The 26,818-nt window shown below is 39.6% G+C and overlaps 1 protein-coding gene across 1 annotated transcript in view; it reads left to right on the top strand.

Annotated features, from left to right (window-relative positions):
- Positions 1-26,818, top strand: part of Chn1 (chimerin 1) — a 129,430-nt gene that overhangs the window by 35,298 nt on the left and 67,314 nt on the right. The window contains exons 2-5 of the mRNA XM_085680944.2: positions 9,076-9,114; positions 13,193-13,248; positions 17,836-17,867; positions 21,471-21,584. Of these exons, the coding sequence (XP_085537070.1) occupies positions 9,076-9,114; positions 13,193-13,248; positions 17,836-17,867; positions 21,471-21,584 (241 nt within the window). The remainder of the gene's footprint in view (positions 1-9,075; positions 9,115-13,192; positions 13,249-17,835; positions 17,868-21,470; positions 21,585-26,818) is intronic.

Raw genomic sequence — 26,818 nt, 5'->3', positions numbered from 1 at the left:
TCTGTAGATGTCTCCTGGTTCCCTCATAGTTTCTCCACTGCCCCTCTTCCCATATATACACATAGGTATACACATACTTACATCTATTTATTTTTTTAGATGAGATGATTCATTTGTGAGATCATTAACTTAGTCTGTATTTTCATGTTTATTTATTGTGCCCTTTTCTTTAATTTTCCTGAGTTTTGTGTGTGTGTGTGTGTGTGTGTGTGTGTGTACATGTATATATTAAGTTTTTCAAGACAGGGTTTCACTGTTTAGTTCTGGCTGTCCTGAAACTAGCTTTGTAGACAAGACTGGCCTCTAATTCACAGAGATTAGTCTGCCTCTGCCTCTCGAGTGCTGGGATTAAAGGCCACCACTGCCCAGCTGAGTTTTATATTTTTTGCAGTGTATCATGGAGGAGAATTTCTCAGAAGAACCCACCTTATTTACCCACTCAACTACAGATGAAGCTTTTCCTCCACCTTCCTGGGCCTTGCTTAATGCTATGGGGTGGTATTTGTTATTGTTTTTAATTATGATACTGGGGATTGCTTAGCTTCTGTATTTTGGATGTTAATTCTTTGCCAGGAATATAGTTTATAAACATTTCTTCCATCCTATAGACTGACTCTTATTTCCCTAATGCTTATCACCTGTACTAAGCAAGGCCGTCTTCAGCAGCTGCTCATGACTCAGTCACCTGTTGTCTGGGTCTCATTCCCAGTGGTTCTGACGATGTGAGTCTGACATACTTGTGTTCTTGATTTGAGTAGATTTTCTGATGCAATCAGAGATGCCAAGAACTCTTAAGACATTCTTGAAGGTGAGCATCTACTGCTTAGTGGTTCTTGGTAACTTTCTTTCAATGAGCTCCTGCTCTGTGCTAAGAGAATAGAGTTTCCAGTCCCCTGTGCTCTCATTAGTTTCTTTTTATGTGTTTCCTATCGGGTGGGAGGTCTCTTAGCCCATTCTGCCCTGTAGCCGCATACACTGAAGAAATGGAGGAGAGTAATCATTTCAGAGTGCAGACCATGGACCCCTAGGTTCCTAGGTTTGCTTTTCCCCAGAATTATTACAGAGTCAAACTAGTTTTCATGGTAATTCCAAGATATTCAGCCTCCGTCATCATCTAGTTGAATCTTCCAAAGTGGCCTGTGATGAAATGATAGCTACACTTAGGAAAGTCTAGCTGTGTGATAACTAGGCTCAACATTAACATGATTTGTAAAGTGGAAAACCAGATCCTTTTCTTTTTAACACTTTTTCTTTTTAGTCCTGATAATTTCTTACCTGGGTATAATACACTGATCACACACCCCACCCTATTGTTTCTAGTTTTCACCCTCATCAACCTTTCCTCTCCTTCCTTCAAGACTTCCTCCCACTTTCTTTTTGTTTTGTTTTGATGTTGTGATTTTACTGCATCCGGGCCTTCAGCATGAGGATGGCTATGAATGTACCCATTGGACCATGGGGCTCACCAGTGGTTACATCACTGATGGCACTGACGCCCCTTCCAGCATTCGTCAGCAGCTAATTGTTCTCCAAAGACGATAAGGTTTTGTTTTGAAAATATTATTTTTCATAAAAATATTAATATGTAATGATAGTATTTATTATTATTTTGTGAAATGATGTTTATGAGTGTGGGCCTACCCCAGTACATGGTGGAGATGAAAGAACAACTTTTGGGGATTTTGTTCTCTCCTTCCAACTGTGAGCTCTGGGAAGCAAGCTCAGGTTGTCAGACTTGCTTGGCAAGTGCTTTTAGTTGTGAACCTGGGTTTATTATTTTTCAATGAAATGAAATAAAATATACTATCAAAATTTCTGTTTTTATCTTTTATGAGTATCATTACTCATAGTTGGATATCCCTAGTTCCTTAAAAGGTTGATATCCAAAATACTCCAAAATTCAGCAATTTTTAAAAACTAACATGAAGCCAGTCATGAAAATTCATGTGACAGGTTGTAGTCAAAGCAGATACTATAAACATTGTGTAAAATCACATTTAGTTGATTGTAGGGTATATATGAAACATCATGATATTTGTGTTTAGACTGGTCTCATCCCCAAGACAGCTTACTGTGAGTATGTCCATGTTCCGTGTCTGAGAAGATCTGAACTGAAGCACTTATGAAGATCCCAAGCATTTGGAATTCTCAACTTAAATCAATAAATATTAACACCTTTTTTAGGATTCAGATTTCTGAAGCCAGAAAGGTTGTCAGGCAGTGGTTTATAAGGCTTAAACTGTTTTCAGAAACAGACTAACGGGAAGATAGAGTCTTATTATGTAGTAAAGGTATTTCCCAATTGTAATTGTTTAGTTTAATTTCCAACTCTTGGCATTTTGGTCATGTTTAGTCAGTTAGCCTTTGTCTGCAACCCCCACCACTACCACTTCGAGTACTGACAGTGGAATCCAGGGCTTCATGCAAGTGTTCCTGCACAGAACCATACCCTTTGCTTTTGATTATTATAAATAATATTGCAGTGATGATGCTTATAAGTATTATTTAAAACTTGACTTTTACAGTAAGCTAGAAATACAGAAACTGCCTTCCAAGATAAGCAGAAAGAGCTAGCAGGCCTGTCACATGACCTCAGGGTTAAACAGACTCCTTTGCCTTTTAGTCAGTGCTTCAGATAGTAAGTAATTCAGCCTCTCCCTGCAGGCTTTGAACCCGAAGAGGCCTCTTTAGTCTCAGCGATCGTCTTCCAAAGGCCAGAGAGATTGCTGCAGTTTAATAGAACACCACGTCCCCTTCTTGTCTCCATTTCAGTTGCTGTGTGTGCACACACACACGTGGTCCATGGTGTACACATAGTGATCAGAGGACAACTCAGGAGTCAGGTCTCTCTTTTTGTCATTGGTGTCCATGAGTCAAATGCATGTTTTCAGACTTGCTGTAATTTGTTTGTTTATTTTCTTGTTATTATTTGCTAGAATTAAAGACAAACTCTGCCTTGTTGGTTCATAACTACTTGTATAACTCTGATAGGATACTGTCAGACCATGGCCAAGGCCACTGCAGTGACTCCAGTGAAGGTCAAGATTGCAAGTATTTGGTTCCCTCTTTGACTTCACAGTGTAGTGTGCCAGGAGGCTGAGGTCAAGATCAGCCTCTTCCTTGGGCTGTGTCAGCTCTGTCCTTCCTAATAAGCTTAAAGGTCTTTTGTGGGGCAATTAATTACTATTTTTCAATTAATATTTCTTTTTACTTAAAATTTTTTATATTTTATTATTAATTAAATTTATTCTTTGACAGTTTTATACATGTATTTTTATTTTTTTGAAATTAAAATATAATTATGCCAATTAATCCTTACAGACTAGTTTTCTTTAAGAATGAATGCCTCTTCTTATTAGTGGGGCTTGATGTGGGTGGCTTTTGTGTGACACAGTTCTTTAATTTTGAACTTCAGAAATCAGTTTTTTTTTTTTGGTCATGTTTGTTTTCAAGACAAGGTTTCCCTGTGTAGCCCTGGCTATCCTGGAACTTGCTCTGTAGACCAGGCTGGCCTTGAAGTCAGATATGCGCCTGCCTCTGCCTCCTGAGTGTTGGGATTAAAGTCATGCACCACCACCTCCCAGCCAGAAATAAATGTTTGAGGTGTTATTTTTTTTTTTATAGGAGTTTAGGGTCTCAGAAGATTGCTGTCCCTGAATTTGACAATAATTCTGTAGATGGAGAGGTTGTATAATAGGTTAGAGGTATTAAACTCTCCCTAGGGCACTGGTTAGCATTGTAAACTATCCTCAGTCAGGATGGGAAGTGGGGGACGCCTGCTCAAGTAACTCAGCAAGTAGTCATTGCTTGGTGCAGTATAGGACTTCTGGTTGGTTATTATGAAAGTTTTATGGATGGTAGACATGGAAGCTGTATTGAATCAGCATAAATATAATCGTTCATTTATATGCCACATGCCTTCCTAGTTCTATAACTAGACTATTGAGCTCACTCTTTGAATCAACTGGGAGGAAGCCTTCTAAGCTCTCACTGATATTCAAACAGGAGGCCAATAAAAGCCTTCTTAGTGGTCTTTCCTTGCTTGTGATCTTTGTGGGTGGTCGGCAGGCTTAGGTGCTAAGGACAAAAGGAGGGAGGGGAGCATTTGTGACTGTGGGACAGCAGCTGTTGCATCAGAAACTTGACAGAAAATTCCAGAGAGCAGAAACCGCAGGGAGCTAAAGAGATGAGAAAAGGAAGGAAGCTGAAGGAGATGTGTGGTGGTGGTGGTGGTGGGGGCTGTGAAGAGATAAAGATGAGAAGCTGTGGGCCCTAGTGGCTTAGAATTCCAGGGAGCTACCAAGACAGAAGGGCCAAAGAGTTCTGATACTCAAGGCCCACAAGCTGTAACACAAGCCTTGTAGGAGCTGAGGGTCACACTCAGGGCATAGAGTCACACCACCGATGTTTCCTGCCTCTGTCACTGGTAGCTGTGAGCTGCATGCTGGTTGTTAGTATAGGATCGCTAACAGACAGAGCCTAGAGCAGTAGCTTCTGAGTTTCCTCACTGTGACACCAAGTGCAAGGTAGGGACCGTTCTCCTGGATGACTTCCGCAGTCTCTCCGTTCACTAAAGACCACCAGAACCACACTTGCCAGCATGAGCTATTCCATGGGAAGGGTGTCCAAGTTTATCCCAGATAGGAGATTTGCTTGGAGCAGGGTCAGGACAAATAAAAAAGTGGAGCTCCTGCTCCCCTGTCTCCTGAGCGGGCACATAGTTGTCCTTCATGGTGTGACTATCTACAGGGAAGAGAAGCGTTTCCTGTCTAGACACTCAGGACTTGCCCACATATCCTTTGGGTCATTGGTACCTTTGTGGTTGGTTAGCTGGTACCATCCAAAAACTGCATTCTCAATTTCATTGCTACTCTCTGGGCAGCCCAAGGCAAGCCCAGATTATTTCCTGGGAGCTAAAGGCAAAAGCCATATTTCTCCTTGAGTGGAATGACTGTAAATTGAAGAGGCTATAAAACAGGTTAAAGGGATCCAACTCCCCCTAGGGCACTGGGACAGGGGTTAAGTCCTCATAAACATTGGGAACTTTAGAAGACTCTGCTTATTTGCCACCAAGATGGGGAGTAGGGATACCCCCTCAGTAATTTAGTAAGAAGTCATTGATTAGTACAGTATAAAACTTGTGTTTGGTTGTTGTGTGACTCCTATGGTTGGTAGACCTGGAAGCTGTATTGTGATTGGTATAAATACAGTCCTTCATGTGCATGTCACATGCCTCCCTATCTCTATAACTATGCTATTGAGTCCATTTTCTGAGGCAGCCACATGAGGAGCTCAATCTGTTTAGTGCCCATTCTCTTCTCTGTCTCATGTGGCTTTTCAGAGTACAAGGAGGCTGAGACGTGGTGTGGAGGCTGTGGTGGCTGGTATTGTGTCAACGAGACATAGCTAGTGTCATCTGAGAAGAGAGAGCCTCAACTGAGAAAATGCCTCTGTAAGATCAGTCTGTAGGTAAGCATGTAGATGATTTTTTTAAATTAATGATTGATGGGGAGGGCCCAGCCCATTGTGTGTGGTACCACCTGGGCTGGTGGTCCTGGTTTTGTTAAGAAAGCTGGCTGAGCAAGCAACTAGGATCAAGCCAGTAAGCACCATTCCTCCATGGCCTCTGCATCAGCTCTTGCCTTCAGATTCCTTCCCAGTTTGAGTTCCTGACTTGGTTTTCCTCAATGGACTGTGATTCAGAATATGTAGGTTGAATAAACCCTTTCCTCCCCAAATTGCTTTAGGTCATGCTGCTTCATCACAGCAATATTGACCCTAAGATACGGACTGTGTGTAAGTACCAAGATAGTTAATTTTATACTCTGCTGTTAGAAACCTTGAGGTACAACTGAAGAATGGATAAAGAAAATGTGGTAAATTTACACAATGAAGTACTACTCAGCAGTAAAAATAACGACAGGCAAATGGATGGATCTAGAATAATGATATTGAGTGAGGTAACCCAGAAAGACAAATATCATATGTACTCACTCATGAGTGACTTTTAGACATAAAGTAAAGAAAAACCAGCCTACAATCTACAACCCCAGAGAACCTAGACATCGAAGAGGTCCCTAAGAGAGACGTACATGGATCTACATAGGAAGAAGAAAAAGACAAGATCTTCTGAGTAAATTGGGAGTGTGGGTGTCATAGGAAAGAGTAGAAGGGAAGAGGGGAGGAAATGAGGGGAGCAGAGAAAAATATATAGCTCAATAAAAACAATAAAACAAACAAAAAAAACCCTGAGGTGACTACACACCGTACTCCTAAAGAACGAATAACAAAATAGCAATGTTTGTATATTGTTAGTGAATAGTTAGAAGCAGGTTTCCTAGTACTGAAAAATACATACATATGAATTATGATTTTTCTCTCATTCAAGCAAATCTTATATAATTAATCCCTACAGCATGTGTCCATATTGCCAGGTCCAAAGGAAGCTCTAATTCCCCAAGCCCCAAAAGACAGTCCAAATATCCATACATGAGCTCAACCTGGACTAGGAGGATTTCTGGAGGTTAGATAAAAGCTAGCATCCTCAGGAACTTGGGAAATTGGTTCCCTTCTATCAAAAGGAGTAATTTACTTTCTACCTCTGGCAGAGAGGACGACATATCCATGTGGCTGCTGCCCGCGTATCTGCTGGCCTCCCGACTCCTCAGTATCAAGTACCCGTTAGGTATTTCAGAGTCCATGCTAGTAGCCCTTCTCTTCTCCTCCCTACCCTAAACTCCCTTCAGCGCAGGGCTTCCTTCTCACAGCTAACCCTACTATTCTTGATGCGTTCTTGTTCTCTCTCTTCTCTCTCCCTCCTCCCTCCATCCCTCTGTCCACTGCTCCTGCTCTTCCCACCGTTTTCACTGTCCTCTATACCCTGTGTTCTCTCTCACAGAGAGCCTTGGCCATGTTCTGTCTACTTCTTTCTCACTCTAGAGTGGACTTTTCTAGATGCCTCTGACTATTGTCTCTCTCGTGTCCACAGTAGCCAGACAATAGAGCAGTCATGCCATCAGTTCAAATACACATGGATGTGTTTCTACATAGCACATTAAGGCTTTGTTTTGTCTAATTTTTTATTATCATTTTTAAATTTTACTTTACTTTTTTTGAGACAGGGCAGCACTATTTAGTCTTGGCTGGCCTGGAACTTACTGTGCTGACAAGGCTGGCCTCAAACTCTTAAAGAGATTTGTCTGCCTCTGCCTCAGGAGTGCTAGGATTAAAAGTCTGTGGCAGTACACCTCACTTTAATTACCATTTTTTTACATTCACCTAAACTGAATGGTTTCTTAAGTAATTGCTTATTAATTGTAGTCAATTTTCATAATTCACGGGGTGGTATTTGTAAATTTTCCTGCTTACTAACATTTGTTGGCAACTGAAACAATTGCTCAACATTTTCTCAGTCATTTGTGACTATTCTCAGAGCTGTAAACTTTTGAACCCTATGACCTGCCTGTGACCAGCTATGAGTTTCTCCTCCTTTCAACTTTCCTTTTGCTTTTGCAAAGCATTCTTCTGTGGTCTGTTTTGTGGCATTTCTGTTAGTAGTTGTATGAATAAAATGCCTGTGTCTCCTAGCATAGTGCTGCAGAGTGGTGTGGTGTTCCTGAGTGTGAGAAGGCTGTGATCTGGCTCAGAGAGAGTATACACGTTAGACACACTGCTTATAGGACAAGTGCTGAGGCATGGGAATTCAGTGTTAACCAGTCAGCAGTGTATAGAAAGAAATTTCTGAAGAGAAACACACAAGGCAAAGCATGTATTGATTGCTCGATGAAAATGCTGTGGCCAGAAACAGAATTTGATCTCTGTGCTTCTCCTAAGAGCTGTGGTTTATTACTTCTTCTCAGTTCAGTGTGGCGGAGATTTTCTCCATTGGAGCAAATAAGGACAGTCCACTGTTACTTGCCTTGTGACTCGCTATTTATTTATTCACACAGCTTGTTCTTTAAGCAGGTGTATTTTAATGCTCCCTCAGGTTGCTAAACGATTTCTACACAACTCAAGAATTTGACATTTTATGTCCTAAGTCCATGTTGGTAGTTTGCTCTGTTCTCTGCCAGTGTTTGTGTGATTTATAATAACACGTCATAAACCTAGTGAGATGTTGCATTTTAAGGTTGGGAATTGAGAGCTGAATGTTTTGATTCTGTGATCATTTTACTGAAGTGTCAGGTTTACCCTCAGTAAACTTTCCAGGATTTTTCTTGCCTCCTTGGGGACAAGATCTCCTAATGGGTTCATTTTAGATGTCAGTAGAGCCAGGTGATGTGACTGGCCTCATCTTTCCACACTAGAACTATTATGTCTGTTCATTTGACTCCATAGTCTTGCAGAGGCTTTGGCTGGCAAACAACTCCTTAGCTATCCATGGTCAATGAGAATCTAGAGCACACTTGGCTCTTTGCCTTTCTATAATTTATCTCCTTCTCTTCACATGCCTGGATTTCCAGCTCCTTCCACTGCATCCTGAAACTGAAATAGAGTGAGAGAAATGGATTGAAGAGCAGATGTTCACATCCTGTTTTCTGTTGATCCCTGGGGACATGCTCTTCCATGGGAGCAATTCTCATTTCCTGGTTTTCACTGTCCAGGACATTTGACCATGAGGATTTGTTCCCGCACTCTCCGATCTTCATGTTAGTGATTAGCTAGCTCTACAAGAGCCCCCAGAATTAGTGGGGGAAAGCAGAGACATCTGTGAAGGTTAGCATCATGCAGTCAGCTGAATTGGAAAGGAAAATGTCCAATGATTTGAGGAATTTTGGGGGTGAAATAAGCACGAAGCATGGTTTTATTGACTACTATTTGGTGGATGATTGAGAAGTCAGAATCATCTTTTTTTTATGTTGTACAACTGAGTAGACACAATAACTTTCCTTTAAACTTTTTAAAACAGTATTTTAAGAAAGTAAGGATCAAAGTTAAAAATCAAATCTTTGTATTTTAGTGCCTAGCTCTGAGACAGGTAGAACATAGCCAGTATGTGTACAGTGTTAGTTAGTGATTGAAGCATTTTATTTAAATAATATTCAGTAATATTAACTTGGTAATCTGTTTTTTCAGATACGGATGAATATAGACCTCCTGTTTGGAAATCTTACTGTAAGTATACAAATACATTTAATTGTGTAGATTTTAGTGTTTTTGTAAGTAATGTAAGTATTCACAACAAAGTTTGGGATTAATATAAAAGGGATATTTGTGGTGACTGTGTTTCTTCAAAGTTCTGTGTCGTTTAATGTCTGGAGAGCAACTCACCTGTTTTAATGTGCAGAATCCCATGTAGTGGATCTGAGACGATTTGTTTGAACAGCCGATAAAGCTAATGCATGGAGAAACTAATAATTTGAGCAATTTAATTATTCTGATCTCAATTCTTTTTGTGACAAAAGGAATATATATGATTAATTTGGGTTCTATCTTAAAAGAAAAGTCAGTAAAAGAAGGTAAAAAATTACTTAAAAGTGCTTTCTCAAAATATAAAAGGTGTGTGTATGTGTGTAGCTGACAGTTTCTCTTGACAGTTTTGGATTAAAAGTGAATTCAGAATCTTCCTTTGATATGACTTATATCTACTTATTTAAAAAAAACTTCTGAAAATTTAATCAGAATCTGTACTTCACTTTTTTGTATGTGCTTATTAAACTTAAGTGGGTGATTTACTGTCAGATGTTGCTGTGTGTGTTGGGTTTTGGTGGGATATAAACATCTTTTCACAGTGTAAGTCTATAGGAAACTAATTATTCACTGTGATTCTTTAGAAATAGTTGCATTTTATTCACTTGCTTTGGTTGTGTGTGTGTGTAGCATGTGTGTCTGCATGTGTGCTCGTGTTGTGGCGTGGTAAGCATATAGAAGTCAGAGGACAGTTTGTGGGAGTTGATTCTCTCCTTCTGTGTGGGTTGCTCACCTCTGCCACCCTCTGAGCCATCATACTGTCTCTTACTGAAAGTTTGAGACAGTTACTTTTCCTCTGTTCTGTGCGTTTTCCTCTTTGGGAACAATTGAACTTATAAAAACACAGAAACAAAAAAACTTGAAAATTATAAATCAATAGGGAAACAGAATTGTGTTTAGTACCCTTCTTAAACAAATATAGGCATGGTAATTAGCAAACGAGTGCCATGTGTGTACTGGGGGAAGCAGGGGCTGGGGAGGTAGATGTGCCTCGCGGGGAGCAGCTCAGAATGGCTGTTTTGTTGTGGCCACGGACCGCTCTGAATCTGCTGCTGTCACAGCTGAGGTTTGTGTTTTAAGAGAAATGGGAATTTCCTGTTGCTTTTATTATTGTTGAAACAAATTTAAACTGAAAGCAGACAAACCATATGTGAGCTGATTTTGACTTTAAGATACTAATTCGTGATCTCTGAATTTGGTTGTTGTTATTGCTAGGGACTGAGAATTTTATTAATAATTCTATAAGCATTGAAACTTCTAACATGACTGAAAATACGTTAAGTTCTATACTTGTCTGTCCTGTCATCTTGAATTTAGCTAATAACTTCCCACAAATAAGTTAATGATTGCCAATTTTTATTCACTTATGTTTCAATTCAAATTATCAGAAGTTCTAAACTAAGGGAGAAATGACTGAATTAATTAGACCTTTCTATTGTTATTTTAGAATACTTATTTTGGAAGAGAGCCGGCATACAGTCTTGCTGTGTAGACTTGACTAACTTGGTACTCATTATGTAGCCCAGACTGAACTAGAACTCATAATAATCCTCCTGTTTCAGTCTTATGAGTTTTGGGTTTATAGATTTGTGCCACTACAGTTGGCTCGTGTGTGTGTGTGTGTGTGTGTGTGTATAATTATTATTATTTTGTTCTTGTTGTGTTTTTGTTTTTTGTTTTTCAAGACACAGTTTCTCTATGTAGCCCTGGCTGCCTTGGATCTTGCTCTGTAGACCTGGCTGGCCTAGAACTCAGAGATCCACCTGCTTCTGCCTCCTGAGTGCTTGGATTAAAGATGTGTGCCACTACCACCTGGCAGTTTGTATATAATTTTTTAATGAAACTTTTCACAGGTGTACTGTGAATATAAATCTGTATTTGACTATCAAATGTCCATATACATATAGATTTTGCATATAACTTCAGGAGGTGTTTTATCTAGAGAATTTTCTCCAAGTAATAGAACCATGCCATTTTGGGCTATTAGAAGTACTGAAAGAAAATGAAAATAAATATACACAATTTATTGTTAGGAAAAGCACAGGGGTGAAACCATCACCAGTTCTTCTGTGTGATGTTGTCACCCCTTTATTTTTATTGGCTTATCTTACTGTTTACTTACTAGACAGGCAGATGTTTACTGGTTATAGCCAGAAACTTGAGATCACATTTACTTTGGTTCTAATGGTAATTTTTTAATCTTCTTGACTATGATTCAGTTGCCATAATTGGAGTTTTATAGGTGACAGTACTTTCTATAACATTTATTTGACAAAGAAGACAACATTACAGACAAAAGTCGACTTGTGAACTGGATTTTAACCTTGTCATTATACTTACCAGTAAGGAGCCATGGGCATGGACTGTCTCACATAGTGTTTGTCGCCTTGTAGGTGGAGACATATAGCTCTTTTTGAGTGATGCACACATCCTCAGTGTCAGGCCCAGTTTGATTTCAGTGTTGTTTCTTCCCTTCTGCATGTCAGAATTATCCCCCTCACATCCTCCCTTTAGTCTGTAGGTTCACAGGTCACAGGAGTACTTGAGGTGGAATGAGGTATGTTTCAGGACTGATCATTTGGGATTGATAATCAGGTGATGTGCTCTTCCTTGGGGAGACTGTTCCCCGCCTGCTCTCACCATTCCTCAGTCCCTGTACATCATGGCATTGTCCAGGTACTGTGTCCTACTGATGACCGCAAAATGCATCCACAGTCAGACATTACTGTAGTAAACTTCATATTTTAGGATTAATTATCAACATATAATGCTCTTTATGATATGTTTCCTGTCTAGCAGGGATTATTGTGAATGTTTCACATGTAGTAAGTAGCAGTAGAGAACACCAGTGTCTTCTGTATTTGTTCTAACTATATGTGTTTATATTATCTAATTGTATATATTTACATATATTCTCATGACATATATGAATTACAATGGCCAAAGATGGAACCTATAAAATGATACTTCATTCAAATGAGTCATGCATTGTCTGAAGTCCCAGATTTCTGGATAGTTTGATGATGTTGACAAACTACATAAGTATTTAACTGCAGTACTAATTTAAGTTCATTTGCCTATGATTGCACGTTTAGAAACAGGAAAAAAAGCAATCTCAAGAGATGAACTTGCTTCCTCCAATAGCCACGAATTCTGTAATTTAAAACCTAATGTAAGCCTGGAAAAGGTCGTGCTGTCAGTTCAAATTTCATCCATCCTTCGGCCAGGGCTTCAGTGTCACATTCTTTCTTGTGCTGAATTTGCCCAGATTGAGTAAGTCCTAGTAATGTGGTCCCTGAAATTTTGTTTTTAAGGAGACTATATTTGAAAATAGATGTTTGCAATATAAGTAAGGAGAAAAATAGTGTGTATTTTAACTCCTGACCTATAACTCCTTATTTTAGTCTCGTGCTTGACAGTAATGTGCTTTAAGCAGTGTAAGTATTACTGGTTTATATTAGGAAAAACAAAGAGTGGATTATAGAGAAGAGTGTAAAAATTATAGTACCAACTTATTCTAGAACAGTGCTTATCAGCTACGACCCTTTAATACAGTTTCTCATGTTGTGACCCCAACCAGAAAATCATTTTCATTGCGATTTTGTAACTGTAATTTTGCTACTGTTACGAATTGTAATGTAAATGTCTGTGTTTTCTGGTGGTATTAAGCAACCCCTGTGAAATGGTGGTTTGACCCTCAAAGGGGTTTGATCTACAAGTTGAGAACCACTATCCTAGAAGATATTTGTCTGGATTATGATTATATACAGCCTTAATTATTCTGTAAGATATTTGTGTGGATTATGATTCTTCTGCTTGTGTTCTCCTAAAATTTGATAACTTTTAATTTGGTTGACAGTCTTTGTTTTGTTCATAACAAATTTATATTTAGCAACAAAAAGAACTGTAACTGTTTTAAGTATAAAAAACAGCCAATTTGTTCTAGTATGTTCCTAAATCCTGTATAAGGGAAAGTGACACTTTGATGTCTACCTTCTCATAGTGTACCAGCTGCAGCAGGAAGCCCCTCATCCTCGAAGGATCACCTGTACTCGTGAGGTGGGTGTGACACACACAGCACAGCATATGCCCTTTCCTCCCTCTGTTTCCCAAGACTGACCTTCCTTGAAGGCTTGTCTGGGGGTGTAGCCATTCACTCTGTTCATTGTATTAGTGGTCTCATGGGACATGTATGCTATTTACAACATTATATGAGACATGTTTGTATAGTTTTAAATTATTTTAATTTTCTTTAGCTAATAACAGGTTGTTCTTACATTTTAAAATTTCAGTCGGGCAGTGGTGGCACACACCTTTAGTCCCAGCACTCAGGAGGCAGAGGCAGGCGGATCTCTGTGAGTTTGAGGCCAACCTGGTCTACAGAGCAAGTTCCAGGACAGGCTCCAAAGCTACAAAAAAAACCCCTGTCTTGAAAAAACAAACAAAAAGTTTTATTCCTTATATATGATAACGAACTTGAAAGTATCATTGTAGAATTATTGAATTCTTTTATTAAAAGATTTAAATCATAATTTAAAAAGTGAACAAAAATTGAGCCAGGCATGTGACCTTTAATCCCAACACATGGAAGGCAGAGGTAGGCAGACCTCTAAGTCTGCATAACAAATTATACATAAACACACGTGCAAACAAATACACATAAACACACACACAGAACGTAGAAAGAGGGGGCTGGATATGGGTAGATGCCATGTAAATACATTGTACACCTGTTTGAAATTACAAAAGAGTAAAAAGCGAGAGCACTTCAACAAAATAAGCAAGCAACATGGATAATTTACCTAGGAAAGGTATTTTTGTATAATATGAAAATATCCAAGCAGCCTACCCCAAATACCCACACAAAAAGCTCACAGAAAAATCATGGAGTCGATTTTGTGTTGGCCAGCTACTCTTGGGCATGAGTCCTGTCCTGGAATGCTGTTGGTATACTCAGTGAAGAAAACTGACTTTCCCTGTGCCAGTAGGTGGCCATTGCAAGTAGCTTCTTGGTTGGGGTGGGACAGTGTCCATTTCCACTCTCAGTGCTGGGGGCTTGTCTTGTTTGAACCTGTGCTAGTCTTGTGCGTGTTGTTCAGTCCCTTTGAGTTCATGTGTGGATCAGCCTCGTTGTGTCTGGGAGACACTGCTTTATTGGAGTCATTCACATCCCCTGGGTCTTAAAAGATCTTTAGCTTCCTCTTCTGAATGGACCTTAAGGGAATGTATTTAACGATGGCATCCCATTTAGGATTGAGTCTCTTTCTCTCTTCACATTGTCCAGTTGTAGGTCACTGTGTTAATTAACATCTACTGCAAGAAGAAGCTTCTCTGTTGATAGTTGAACAAGACACTGATCTCTGAGTATAGAAATGTACCATTAGGTGTTATTTTATAGCTATATTCCTTTTGCAATATAATACGTGAATGTTAGCTTTTGTTCTGTATATTTGTGTGTTTATCTAAATAACCACAATTTAAACCAGTGTTTAAATAGCTAGTAAGGGACCGGGGGGGGGCAGGGAAGGGATCTTCCAAAGGAGGTGAATATAATATAGTGTTCCAAAGAGATACAGGGAAAACTAGAATAGAATTAAATCAGGATGGGTATGGGAGAGTAGGGTAAAAAAGGGAATTTGGGAAGCGACAGCTAACACTAAAGACATTTAAAAAGCCATATGGAAGCTTACTAATGTAGAAGCTTCCTAAAGTATATGCATATATGAAAGAAATTTAAATGGAGACACCATATAAGGGGAGAGACAATGCTCCAACCAGACAGACATATTATGCCACCAAGTAAAACCTCCAGTGCCAAGAATGTTGCCAAAGGACTCCGATAAACTCTCCCAAACATCAGAGGTTATTGCCACAGCTGTCGTTATCTTCTACCCCCAGATGACAAGGCCCTATTGCTGACAATTCCGTTTATATCATCAGACATGGGTAACTTGAGCTGGTACCCAACTAGAAGCTTCACCTCAACTGACTAAAGTAGCTTAACCTCAACTGACTAATGTTCATGATGCTAGAAGGTACTTTGCATGCTACTGGAGAAGAAAAGTGATTATCATTATTACCCTTTGACCTATAGCAGTGATCACATGCAAGATATGTTGATCTGGTAATCACACATATTTATTTATTTATTTATTTATTTATTTATTTATTTATTTATTTATTTATTTAGAATTTCTCTGTATAGATTTGAAGCCTGTCTTGGAACTCCTGTCACTGCCTCCCGAGTGCTGGGATTAAAGGCTTGAGCCACCACAGCCTGGCCACTTTTTTAAAAAAATTGAATTTAATTTCACTCCATGATATAGAACCCATACCTGATACTGCTAAAGTGTCCAAAGACCTGAGACTAGACATTTATGTTTTTATTTTCAATTGATTAACCAGTATTCACTGAGGGACTGCTCTGCTAGATCCTCAGAATTCAAGTCAAAGCAATATCTCTCTCCCAGAAGAACTTAGAGTCTCCATAGGGAGTGGAGCAGATTAGCTAACAGGACCGATTGGTGACAATTTCGTGTATCTGGTGTTTGTGAGGGTTTTTTGTTTGTTTGTTTGGTTGGTTTTTGTTATGTTTTGTTTTGTGTTTTTGTTTTGCCACTTGCAGGGAAGTTGTGGTGGAGAGCCAAAATATCTATCTATATAGGCAAAAAATAATAAAAATGTTTTATGTCCTAAATATAGAGTTTAGACCTTGACCATGTAGTCATGGAAGTAAAGGTATTTTAGGCACAAAAGCATATTAGGCTAGAGCACTTGGCTGCAGTGTGGAAGGTGGGTTAGGAAGGTAGATGGACATTTGAAGGCAAACAAACTACCTACACTGTGGTCCTCTGAGCTGAATGGTTTAGATATAGGTCCTTCCATGCATCCTGAGAAGTAAAACAACAAACTCATAAAACAGTCTTGTTGACTGAGATTTTCTGTCTTGCCCAGTTCCCACAGTTGTTAGGGCCAAAGAAATCACACACAGGTCTACTTTAGTTATAAACTGATTGGCCCATTAGTTCAGGCTTCTTATTAACTCTTACAACTTATATTAACCCATTATTCTTACATATGTTAGCCACATGGCTTGGTATCTTTTTCAACGGGGCAATCACATCTTTCTTCTTCTGTAGTTGGGACTGGACTGGGGAGGAATGGGAACCTTGCCTGTAAGCCACAGCCATGTGGTGATGTACAGATTCATAGAAATGGGTTAAATTAAGATATAAGAGTTAGCCAATAAGCAGCTAGAGCTAATAGGCCAAGCAGTGATTTAATTAATACAGTTCCTATGTGGTTATTTTGGGAATCTGAGTGGCCAGGAAACAAACAAGCAGCCTCCTACAATAAGCATGTATCAATAAATATTATAATAATAATATTCACAAATGTGTAAATTATATAACATTATACACTTTCATCAATTAAAAATAACTTTACTATAAAAAACAAGATTAAAAACTGGGAATGATAAGACTCTCTTACAAAGACAGAGTAGAATCATTCTTATCTTACTGTGGATAGGAAATGATCTTTACGTGTAACTAAAACAGCAAATAGCAAGAGTCCCCTGAACCCAGATGCCTCCTGGAAAAAGGCTTTCTGTTCCTGTCATTTTGCAGTTAGAGCTAGACTGTCATTCAGGACTCACATGTCACCTTAGAATGGCTTTTTCTGACCACAAACTTACAGTTAACATAATAGTCCTCTGTTACTATCCTTAGGCCATTTGCTACTCCTGTACTCTCTCCTTTCTCCTTGCTAAACAAACTACCTACAACAACAAAATTGCTTTATTGTGTTTCTCACCTTTACAATGTATCCTCAGAATTGGACAGTTTTGGTTTTAATTCAGTGATGTCTCCTGCATATAAAAATAGGTATGGGGCTGACAAGATGGCTCAGGGGTAAAGGCACCTGCTGGTGACCTGAGTTCCAGCCCTGAGACCTGCATGATGGAAGGAGAGAGCCACCTCCTGCAAGTTGTCCTCTGCCCTCACTGCTCGTGGTGGAGCATTCGCCCCTCCCCTCCCCCGACACACAGGCACAAGTAATGAAAATAATTTTCTTAGAAAATGAAAAATGCCTATCCCATGTTTTCTTTTCAGTATTTCTAGAATGAACTGAGCGATTTCCCTCTATCTACCTATCTACCCAATAGGAACTCCTCAGAACCTGTGCTTCTAGATATGTCCCATGCTAGGAAATGCTGGGGGAAGAGAAACTGACAAAAGCAGAAGGTTGATGCATGTTAAGATGTTTGTGACCAAATGGAGAATATGGAGTCACAGTGAGGGAGAGTGCTGGGGAGGGTGGGAAAAAAGCCACCATCTGTTGTGACACTGTTAGGACATGAAGTTTTTTGGGTATTTTATTCTTTGAATAAGTGGTTATCTTTTCTAATTCCTTGTCGTCTAGAAACAAAAGATAGTTTAGTTCTACCTTTTGCACACACAGAAACAGGTATAGAGAGATAAAAGATTTAATCCAGTTAACTGATAAACTTACAGTCCATTTTCTGCCTGTTATTATTACTCAGATCTCTTGATATATGTTAGTTTATCGTATGGAAATGGTGTTGGCTTACATTGTGTGTGTTTGGATTTTCATAAGTATTCATTGTTCTTCCTTTTTCTGTAGGTAGAAAACAGACCAAAATATTACGGAAGAGAGTAAGTATGGATTATCAGAAAATACCTTGTAGGTTTATATGTGTAAAAGATACAGGTAAATGCATGCTTTTGGAAAAATACAGGATGAAAGAAATATTCTAGTTTGGTGGGATCCAATTCTCTTTATCTGATTACAGGTATAATTATTACTGGTCTAAAATGGAAAATAAAGGCCACTATTAAAAGAAAATGCCATTAAAAAAAAGAAAATGCCATGATAAAGTAAATATGCTAAATGTTAAAGAAGCAAGAAGCAAGCCATATAAATACTTACTCATAGGTTAATATCAAGAACGTGTATATATTTATGTACTAGGTACAACAAAACATACAAATAGGTTCAATGGGATTCAGACAGTTTATTATATATTGCCCCCTTTTTTCTAGTTTTCAGTATTATGTAGTCTCTTTCCAAAAAAGTGATTCATATTATCCAGAGACATATTAAAAATTTTTGTACACTACCTTTTGAAGATGTCTTTTTAATGCTATTTATTAAGATAGAGCATCGCTGTGAAGTCCTGCTTTCTTCTGTGGTGGAATTTCTGGCAGTGGCAGTGCAGCAGTCCCCTTCAGGCCCGTGCCCCTGCAGCAGTCCCCTTCAGGCACGTGCCCCTGCAGCAGTCCCCTTCAGGCCCGTGCCCCTGCAGCAGTCCCCTTCAGGCACGTGCCCCTGCAGCAGTCCCCTTGCAGGTTTTATAGATTTTATATCTTGTGTATTTGCAGCTTGAGTTTTCTGCTTAATATTTATAATGAGCTTTATAATATTTTTAAAATTAACTTCATTTTAGTTCTATGTTTGGGCAATAGGCTGTACCAAAAATTATTCAAAATGTTGTTTTAATGTCTAAATTCTTAATTTTTCTGATTATTGAGAAATATATTGAGTAATATAGCACTTTGAACAAAAGAGTAAAAAAAATCACCTATAATTCTTTTTTTTTCACCTATAATTCTTATCACACCCCCTCCCTTTTTCGTTTTTTGTTTTGTTTTGTTTTTGTTTTTCGAGACAGGGCTTCTCTATGTAGCTTTGGAGCCTGTCCTGGAACTCGCTATGTAGATCAGGCTGACCTCAAACTCACAGAGATCCGCCTGCTTCTGCCTCCTGAGTGCTAGGTTTAAAGGCGTGGGCCATCACCCGAAAGCAGATCAGTCATTCTTAACCTTCCTAATACTGTTACCCCTTTGTCCAGTTTTTCATGTTGGGGCGACCACAACCATAAAATTATTTTTATTGCTACTTCAAAACTATAATCCTGTTAGTGTTGCAAATTGTAATATCTGTGTTTTCCAATGGTCTTAGGCAACCCCTGTGAAAAGGGTCATTCAACCCCCAAGGGGTTGCTATTCACAGGTTGAGAACCACTGCCCCAGATAAAAATCTTTGTTTTTCATTGGGGTGATATCAAATAACAATGTATATAGCAAGTATTTATAAATTATTTACAATTCCAGGTGTGTTGTTTTAGTCTTGGAATGGTCCATAGGCAGCCTGCCTGTGAGCTGAGGTGAGAGTGATCACACAGCTGAGAACCCGTCCTTTCAGTCTTAAGAGTTACTCAGTTGCTCTCTCATCAGGAGTACTGGACACAGAAGTGGATCAGGTTTTCGGTTGCAGATTCATGGGTTAGGGAGGTTTACTCTCTAATGCTAATAGTAACTCCCAGAACCTCTCACTGCGTACCATTTAAAGGGATACAAATATTGGACCACTTGGTACAAATCCTTTTAAGGTTCTTTAAATTTCATTATTAAAGTGTGTTCCATAGTTTGAATTTGATTGCCTTTTAAGGTAATTGATCTTTGTTTTAAACAGCTAGCACATTTTGCCAACTTGATTCACTGATGGCATGGCACATACAAAGTGTAGACTATCTAATGAGGGTGTCACATCGGGAATGGTGCCATCTTACTTGCAGTAGATTCAGTATACGGCCCATGAACCTAGTTCTAAAAGCTTGAGAAATAATGAAGATGAAAAATTCAGGAAACCAGTTAGAGCATTTCTGGTTGATGCGATTTAAACATAATTGGCACAAACAATTTTAAGCCTGCACCAAACCTACTAGGAAAAACTTCAGAGAGTTAGTAGCCTATTACCCCAAGCAAAATTCCTGGGTTATTAAGACGTCAAAGAAGGGCCTTTAAAATTTAGTCCAAAGTCAAGTGACTGGTGTTCTTTTGTACTATGGGAGCTGTGATGTTTCTTTTAAGCAATGAGTTAGCTGTGGTGAGACTATCGCCATCCTCCCTGTGATGCCTGAGCCTTTGAGATAGCAGGCAGCTCCCAGCAGACAAGAGTGTAAGCCCGCGGTTGATGAAGTGCAGACAAGGGCATCACAGAACAAGTAGTGAAGACCCACTGCGATGTCAGAGGTTGTCTATTCATATGTTATTACTTGTTATTTTTCAGTAATTTTTAATGTCCTTAGGACTATTGTGGGTCATTTAGGGAAGAATGAATGATTTCTAGGAACTCTGATTTTTTTTCCCTTAGGAAAATGAATGGGAGAGCTAGGCAAGTTTGTGTATGTATTTGTTGTTGTTGTTTTTGAGACAGGGTTTCTCTGTAACAGCTGTGGCTGTCCTGGAAATCACTCTGTAGACCAGGCTGGCCTCAAATTCACAGAGATCCACCTGGCTCTGCTGGGCTTAAAAATGTGTGCCACCACCACCTGGCTTGTGTGGTGTTACATTTATGTCTCCTCTTCTGGATGAGACTCAGTCTCCCAGGACTCTGCTGGGATTCAGGTCCTTTTCTGGTAGTTTATCCTTAGGTAGATAAAGAGATAAAGTACCAGAACGACTTTTCCTGGTACTGGCTGTTTGTCTTGTGCTACCAGAAGAAGATAACATACTAAAGCAACACATTTGGGGTGGCGTGGCCTGCACTCCTTTATAGTCTTTGAGTTCTAAAAGGACATGATATATGACTTCACGAATTGAAAATCCTCATACAGGTGTAAAGTGATTCCATACTTTAGATATTTGCTACCACTGCCGCTTCACTTCCTGTGTTCTGTATCAGGTTGTTGTAAATGAATCTTTCCATAAAAGATGCATTTATTATTTGTGTTTATTCTTCCTTTTTTTTCTTTGTTAATGAAAGATAGGGTTTGGACAGGAAGCCAAAGCAAGTGCTTCTGCTTGTGGTCTGAGTATTCAGCAATACACAGTAAGCACATTATTGGGTGATCATGCCAATTAAAGACTGTCAGGGGCCTGGACAGTTGCCAGCATGGACTTCCAGCCAGAAGCTTGGATCATAGCACCAACTGGGAAGAAGAAATGAGATAAATTCTGTGGATTATTCTTTAGCAAGCCCATATGGTCAAATGGTTACATGTGTTGGATCCTGCCTTAGATGGATGTGGATTTTGCTCCCTGGCTGGGAATTAGACTCAGTAGCTACTTTGGTGCTGTTCTTATCACAGAGAAGCTGGCCAGGGGCCAGGTCCACAGAATCGCAAGCACAGTTAAACTCAAGTGCTTTCTTCCACGGTGTGACTGAAAGCAACAGGTGAGGGCAGAGGTCATGTTTTGTCCTCTTATATTAAAACACTGTGGAGAGCCAGGTCTCTGATTGACTTTGTTCCATAGGTTTCATGGCATGATCTCTAGAGAAGAGACTGACCAGCTCTTGAGTTTGGCTGAGGGGAGCTACCTCATCCGGGAGAGCCAGCGACAGCCGGGAACATACACTTTGGCTTTAAGGTTGGTCCTGGACCTACAATTATAACTGTGTTTTGTTTTAAACCTTCTTAATAGAGGACTTTAAAATTTAAAGACATCCAGCAAGTAATTGAATTGGTTCTTGTTTTCTTGGGGCCTAATTACCATTTTAATATCTTTGAGACCCTTTAAAAACTGCCCATGAATGGTAACCCTCGGTGAGTAAGGATTCAGACACTTTAAAGCATGTTAGTTATAGTTGCTTCCTTCCGTCATTCCCTTGCTCTCCGTCTTGCTGGGTCAGCTTCCATCTATTTCTCAAATAAGGAAAGATATCAAAAGAAGTTCTTTGTGACTGATGAACCTAAAGCCAATGTCATTTCTTAAGTTGCATTTTGGTTGAAATAGCTTTTCTTGAACTCTTGGCTCTTCTCTACGATTTCGGATGTTCCTAGCTGACAGTGTGGTGCCTAGAAACAAGTATTTCCATTAGCCCTGCACTCAAACCAGTAATAGGAGCAGAACTGTAGTAACATGACTGTTCACTCAGCTTTCGCTGTGCCAGACATCTAAGTGTACTTAATCTTCAAGACAGTTCTCTATATCATTATTTTCGTTTTACAGTTGAGGAAACAGAGGGGGCCTGGAGGTAGATTAACACTGCCAACCATGGTCACACGTACAATAAGTTGTGCTAGTATTTTAAGTTTGTCGGACTTAGAGTGTGCTTTTAAATACTGCCTTCCCGCCTGCCCCAAGGCTCAGAGTAATGGCTTGTTGTCTTTGTCCCACTCTTCCTGGGTTATCCACACTGTCCCTTTGAGGAGACTAAAGAGCAAGGGTAACTTCCTAAGGAAGTGGTGAAGAAACCATAGCACACAGAAGGTAGAAAGATGCCAGGGCTTTAACCTGACTCTTCAGCTACCCCGCCTCTGTGAGTGAGCACAGAGTTCTTTCTCATCCATAGACGAGGATCAATTCATCTTTCTGATAACTTGACTGATATAATTCAGTATTATTTCATACTGCGTTCTGAGCCCTCTGTATTCTTGGAAAGAAGAATTTCTCATAGTATTTGTGGAACTTTGCCTTTTGATACAAATTATGACATATAACTCCTCCTTCAACTACTTGTGTTGCTTATTAATTTTAATTGTGGTATATAGGGTAAGTTATCTATTTTGACAACCCAAATATCTTTGTTTATTTACCTACTCATTTTACCAGAAGACTGATTTGTAGAAAAACCACAGAATTACTAGAAGTTTACTTTTCCAATTTTCTGGTTTTGTTTCTACTTTTCTCTGCTTTTGGAGACCTCATACACAAGGCCTGTGCGTCGCTCAGCTGCATCTGCAGGATTTTTTTTTTTTTGTTTTGGTTTTTTTTCTGTTTGGTAGTTTCTTTTTTTGGGACGGGGTTTCTCTGTGAAGCTTTTTGGAGCCTGTCCTGGAACTTGTTCTTCAGACCAGGCTCGCTGACCTTGAGCTCACAGAGATCTACCTGCCTCTGCTTCCTGAGTGCTGGGATTAAAGGCGTGTGCCACCACTGCCTGGCTTGCATCTACAGTTTTTTAGGTCAATTTCTTTGTCTTTCTATTCTTTAACTTTATACCAGAATCCTGCACCACTGCATTTCCATATGTGGCAGTCATGTGATTGTCTAGGATAAATGGGCCTTGATGTAACAGCCAATGGACCAGGGTATCTTGGAAGGAGAAAGAACAAAATTCTACTCCTTTGGCTGCCGTTTCCTTGTTTGTCTCTAAGGTCATGTGTAAGTTCTAAGATGTCAGGAGCTTGAACTCAGCTTTACTCTCATACTTCTTAGGGTGAAGTCATTGTGTAGTTTTCCCAGACTCAGACCATCAAATATTCAAGGACCACAGATTTGATTGGAATAAAGTAACCCCCTGACTGCCCAAGTCTTCTTGCTCCTCACCTTCCTGCCCTGTCATTCATCGTCTTTGCCATCCATCGAGATTAGAGAGCAGTTGAACATTAGTTTGAAGGGAGTGATGGGTTGTTTTTCTGTGTTTTGTTTTTTTAAGACAGGGTTTTTTGGTGTAACCCTGACTGTCCTGGAACTCACTCTTTAGACTAGGCTGGCCTCAAGCTCAGATTATCTATCTGCCTGTTTCCTGAACGCTGGGGTTAAAGACATGCGCCACTACTCCAGAGTGTTCTTAACTGAAAAGTCCGTAAGAACCTATAGTCTGTCTTTTGTTACTGAAAATAATTTTTTTTCATTACATGATTCTTACATGGAAAGAAACACTGAGTAAAGAAAGCTGTGGGCGAGGGTAGGAGAAGGAATTCATGAAGGTGTATTTTTAGTAATTTATGCATTGAAATATAACAATCTTCACATTTTTAAACTAGATGTATGGCAGGGGATTGTTAGAAAGAATATGAAATAGAACTTATATTGAAATGTTTATTATTATTATTACCTCTTACTCCCACTGCAACTGATAATTCTCCTAATTCATGTCAGTTTTTCTTGTTTTTAACATAGTGTACGATCTATTTGTGGTAAATGGCTTATCTAGTTCATAGCCATCTGTGTTCTTTGTGCATTTGTTGTGTTGGCCAAGGACTCTCTAAAAAGGAACAGATCTTACACCTCAGGGTCCTCAGTAGATCATCAAGACCAATATGTTCAAAACTGAGCTCGTTGCTTTTCTTCCAGATATCCTATGTCTCCATTCCCCTTCTTAGCTGGCAATACTGTTATCTAGTCTGTTTTTACAAAATCCACAAGTTGTTTTGTTTTTTTCTCTTAGCTTTTAGGTCCTTGCAGCATTTATTTGCTCCTACCTTTTCTTACAACACACACTGAATCTTTTCATCTTTTTTTATTGTTTTTATTGATCTGTTACAAGGAGAGGGGGGCCCTTGTTGCAAGGGAGAGGCAGCCCCTTTGTTTGTCCCGGCCACCCTGCTAGCTTACACCGAAATAACCACACAGAAATTGTATTCATTAAAACTGCTTGGCCCATTAGCTCTACTTTCTTATTGGCTAATTCTTACATCTTAATTTAACCCATTTCTATTAATCTGTGTATCGCCATGTGACTCTGGCTTACTATCAAGATTCTAACCGGCGTCCTTCTCAGGCAGAAGGAAGATCCATGGCATCTCTCAATCTGCCCTTCTTCCCAGTATTCAGTTCTGTCCTCTCCACCTACCTAAGTTCTGCCCTATCAGGCCCAAAGCAGTTTCTTTATTCATTAACCAATGAAAGCAACACATGAACAGAAGAACCTCGTACACCATTGATCTATATATTTTTCTCCACTCCCCTCCTTTCTCCTTTCTTCCCCTTCTACCCTCTCCCATAGTCCCCATGTTCCCAATTTACTCAGGAGATCTTGTCCTTTTCTACTGCCCATGTAGATTAGATCCATGTATGTCTCTCTTAGGATCCTCATTGTTGTCTAGGTTCTCCGGGATTGTGAACTGTAGGCTGGTTTTCTTTGCCATATGTCTAAAGCCAACTATGAGTGAGTACATATGATATTTGTCTTTTTGTATCTGAGTTCCCTCACTCAATATGATGTTTTCTAGAGATCCATCCATTTGCTCACAAATTTCAGGATGTCATTGTTTTCTGCTGTGTAGTACTCCATTAGCACACACTAAATCTTATCGCAAATACATAGTTTGCCTTTAAAATAAGTTTATTATTTTTAACATAAACTTCAAAAATTAACTTTGGTTTTGGATTTTTCCTTTAGTGTTCTGGATCTATATCTTTTTGTTTGTTTGTTTGTTGGTTGGTTTTTTTCGAGACAGGGTTTTTCTGTGTAACACTACTAACTGTCCTGGAACTCGCTTTGTAGACCAGGCTGGCCTTGAACTCACTAAGACCCACTGCCTCTGCCTCCCAAGTGCTGGAATTGAAGGTGTGCACCACTACTGCCCGGCCTGACTTTCCTATTTTATACCTTTGCATAGATCTCCAAAGCCTTAGATACTGTACCATATTACCAAGTAATTAAGAGGAATTTCCATTTGCGTATTTCATATAACCACGCAAGTCCAATCTCTTGGTTGTTTTCAAAAGTTACCTTCTCTATTTTATGCAATTGCTTGGATTGGTAAATGTGTGAGGATCTCTTGAGACCAACTTTGTCCCCATAAACGATCATCCTGAAATCTCTTATAGTTGTCAGGAGTATAGACTGGCTGGGGAGAGTGAGGCAGAGGGATTATTCAGGTACAGCCTGGCCAATAAGGTAGAGCCTAGCCTCCAGTGATTAGTAAGATTTAAAGGTGGCAGGACACAGGATTGAGAAAACATCGCTTCCTTTCATTGACATCTCTTGTACTTCCTTCCCCAAGGGTCTCTGCATGTAATGTAGGGTATCGGGGTAGTGTCCAGATGTTCCAATGGTTGTAGTTGCCATAATTGAAAAGGAGGGGAGCCACTCCATTGAGTTCATAGCTTGCAGATGAGGTGAATGTGCTGTTTAGTACTTACTGTGATCTGCCTGCTTCCCAGTGATTCGGAGGCTTCCTGTGGGTTAATTTGACGTCTGGATTAATTACAGTTTAAGGAAGTAGACATGAAGTAATATAATGTAACTTAAGAAATTCAGCTGAAAACATGCTTTTCTAGTGATTTTCATAGTTTTAAGACATATTTTTTTTCCTCAGTGCTGGGAATCAAACCTAGGGCTTCATGCTGACCACTGAAATACCCCATCAGTTCAGGAACTAATTTTTAAAACACATACTTTACTGGTCAGGGGAGATTCCTCAGTTGGCAAACATGTAGACCAGTGTGGTTTACACTGAATTCCAGGCTACCCAGGGCTACATGTTAAAACTTTGTCACATACACAATCACATGCACACACACACACACATGCACACACGCTAGGCTTAGTAAACACTCTTGTAATCCCAGTGCTGGGAAGGCAGAGACAGGTAAATCCCTGGAGCTCTCTGATCAGCCAACCTAGCCTGATTGGTGAGACTCTGTCTCTAAGAAACAGTTCTTATAGGTGGTACTTATAAGGACAGCCTTAAAAGTTGTCCTCTGGCATACAGGAACACACAGAATATGTACCATAAGTTTTGTACCTCTCTAGAAGAAAACTTGTCAAGTTCAGTTTGAACGCTTCCTCTCGGGCTCTCTTTCGCTTCCCTGGTCTTGCACATGCTCTCCAGGCGTCGTGCCAGTGAGCAACTCCCACACTAATGCTCCGCTGTTTCTGATCTGTTGTTTCACCTGTCCCACTGAGTTTGTCATTTCAAGTACTGGGCTAT

Source organism: Myodes glareolus, chromosome 21, assembly GCF_982192425.1.
Source record: "Myodes glareolus chromosome 21, mMyoGla1.1, whole genome shotgun sequence".
Taxonomy (NCBI): domain Eukaryota; kingdom Metazoa; phylum Chordata; class Mammalia; order Rodentia; family Cricetidae; genus Myodes; species Myodes glareolus.
This window is presented reverse-complemented; position numbering and strand designations above follow the sequence as displayed.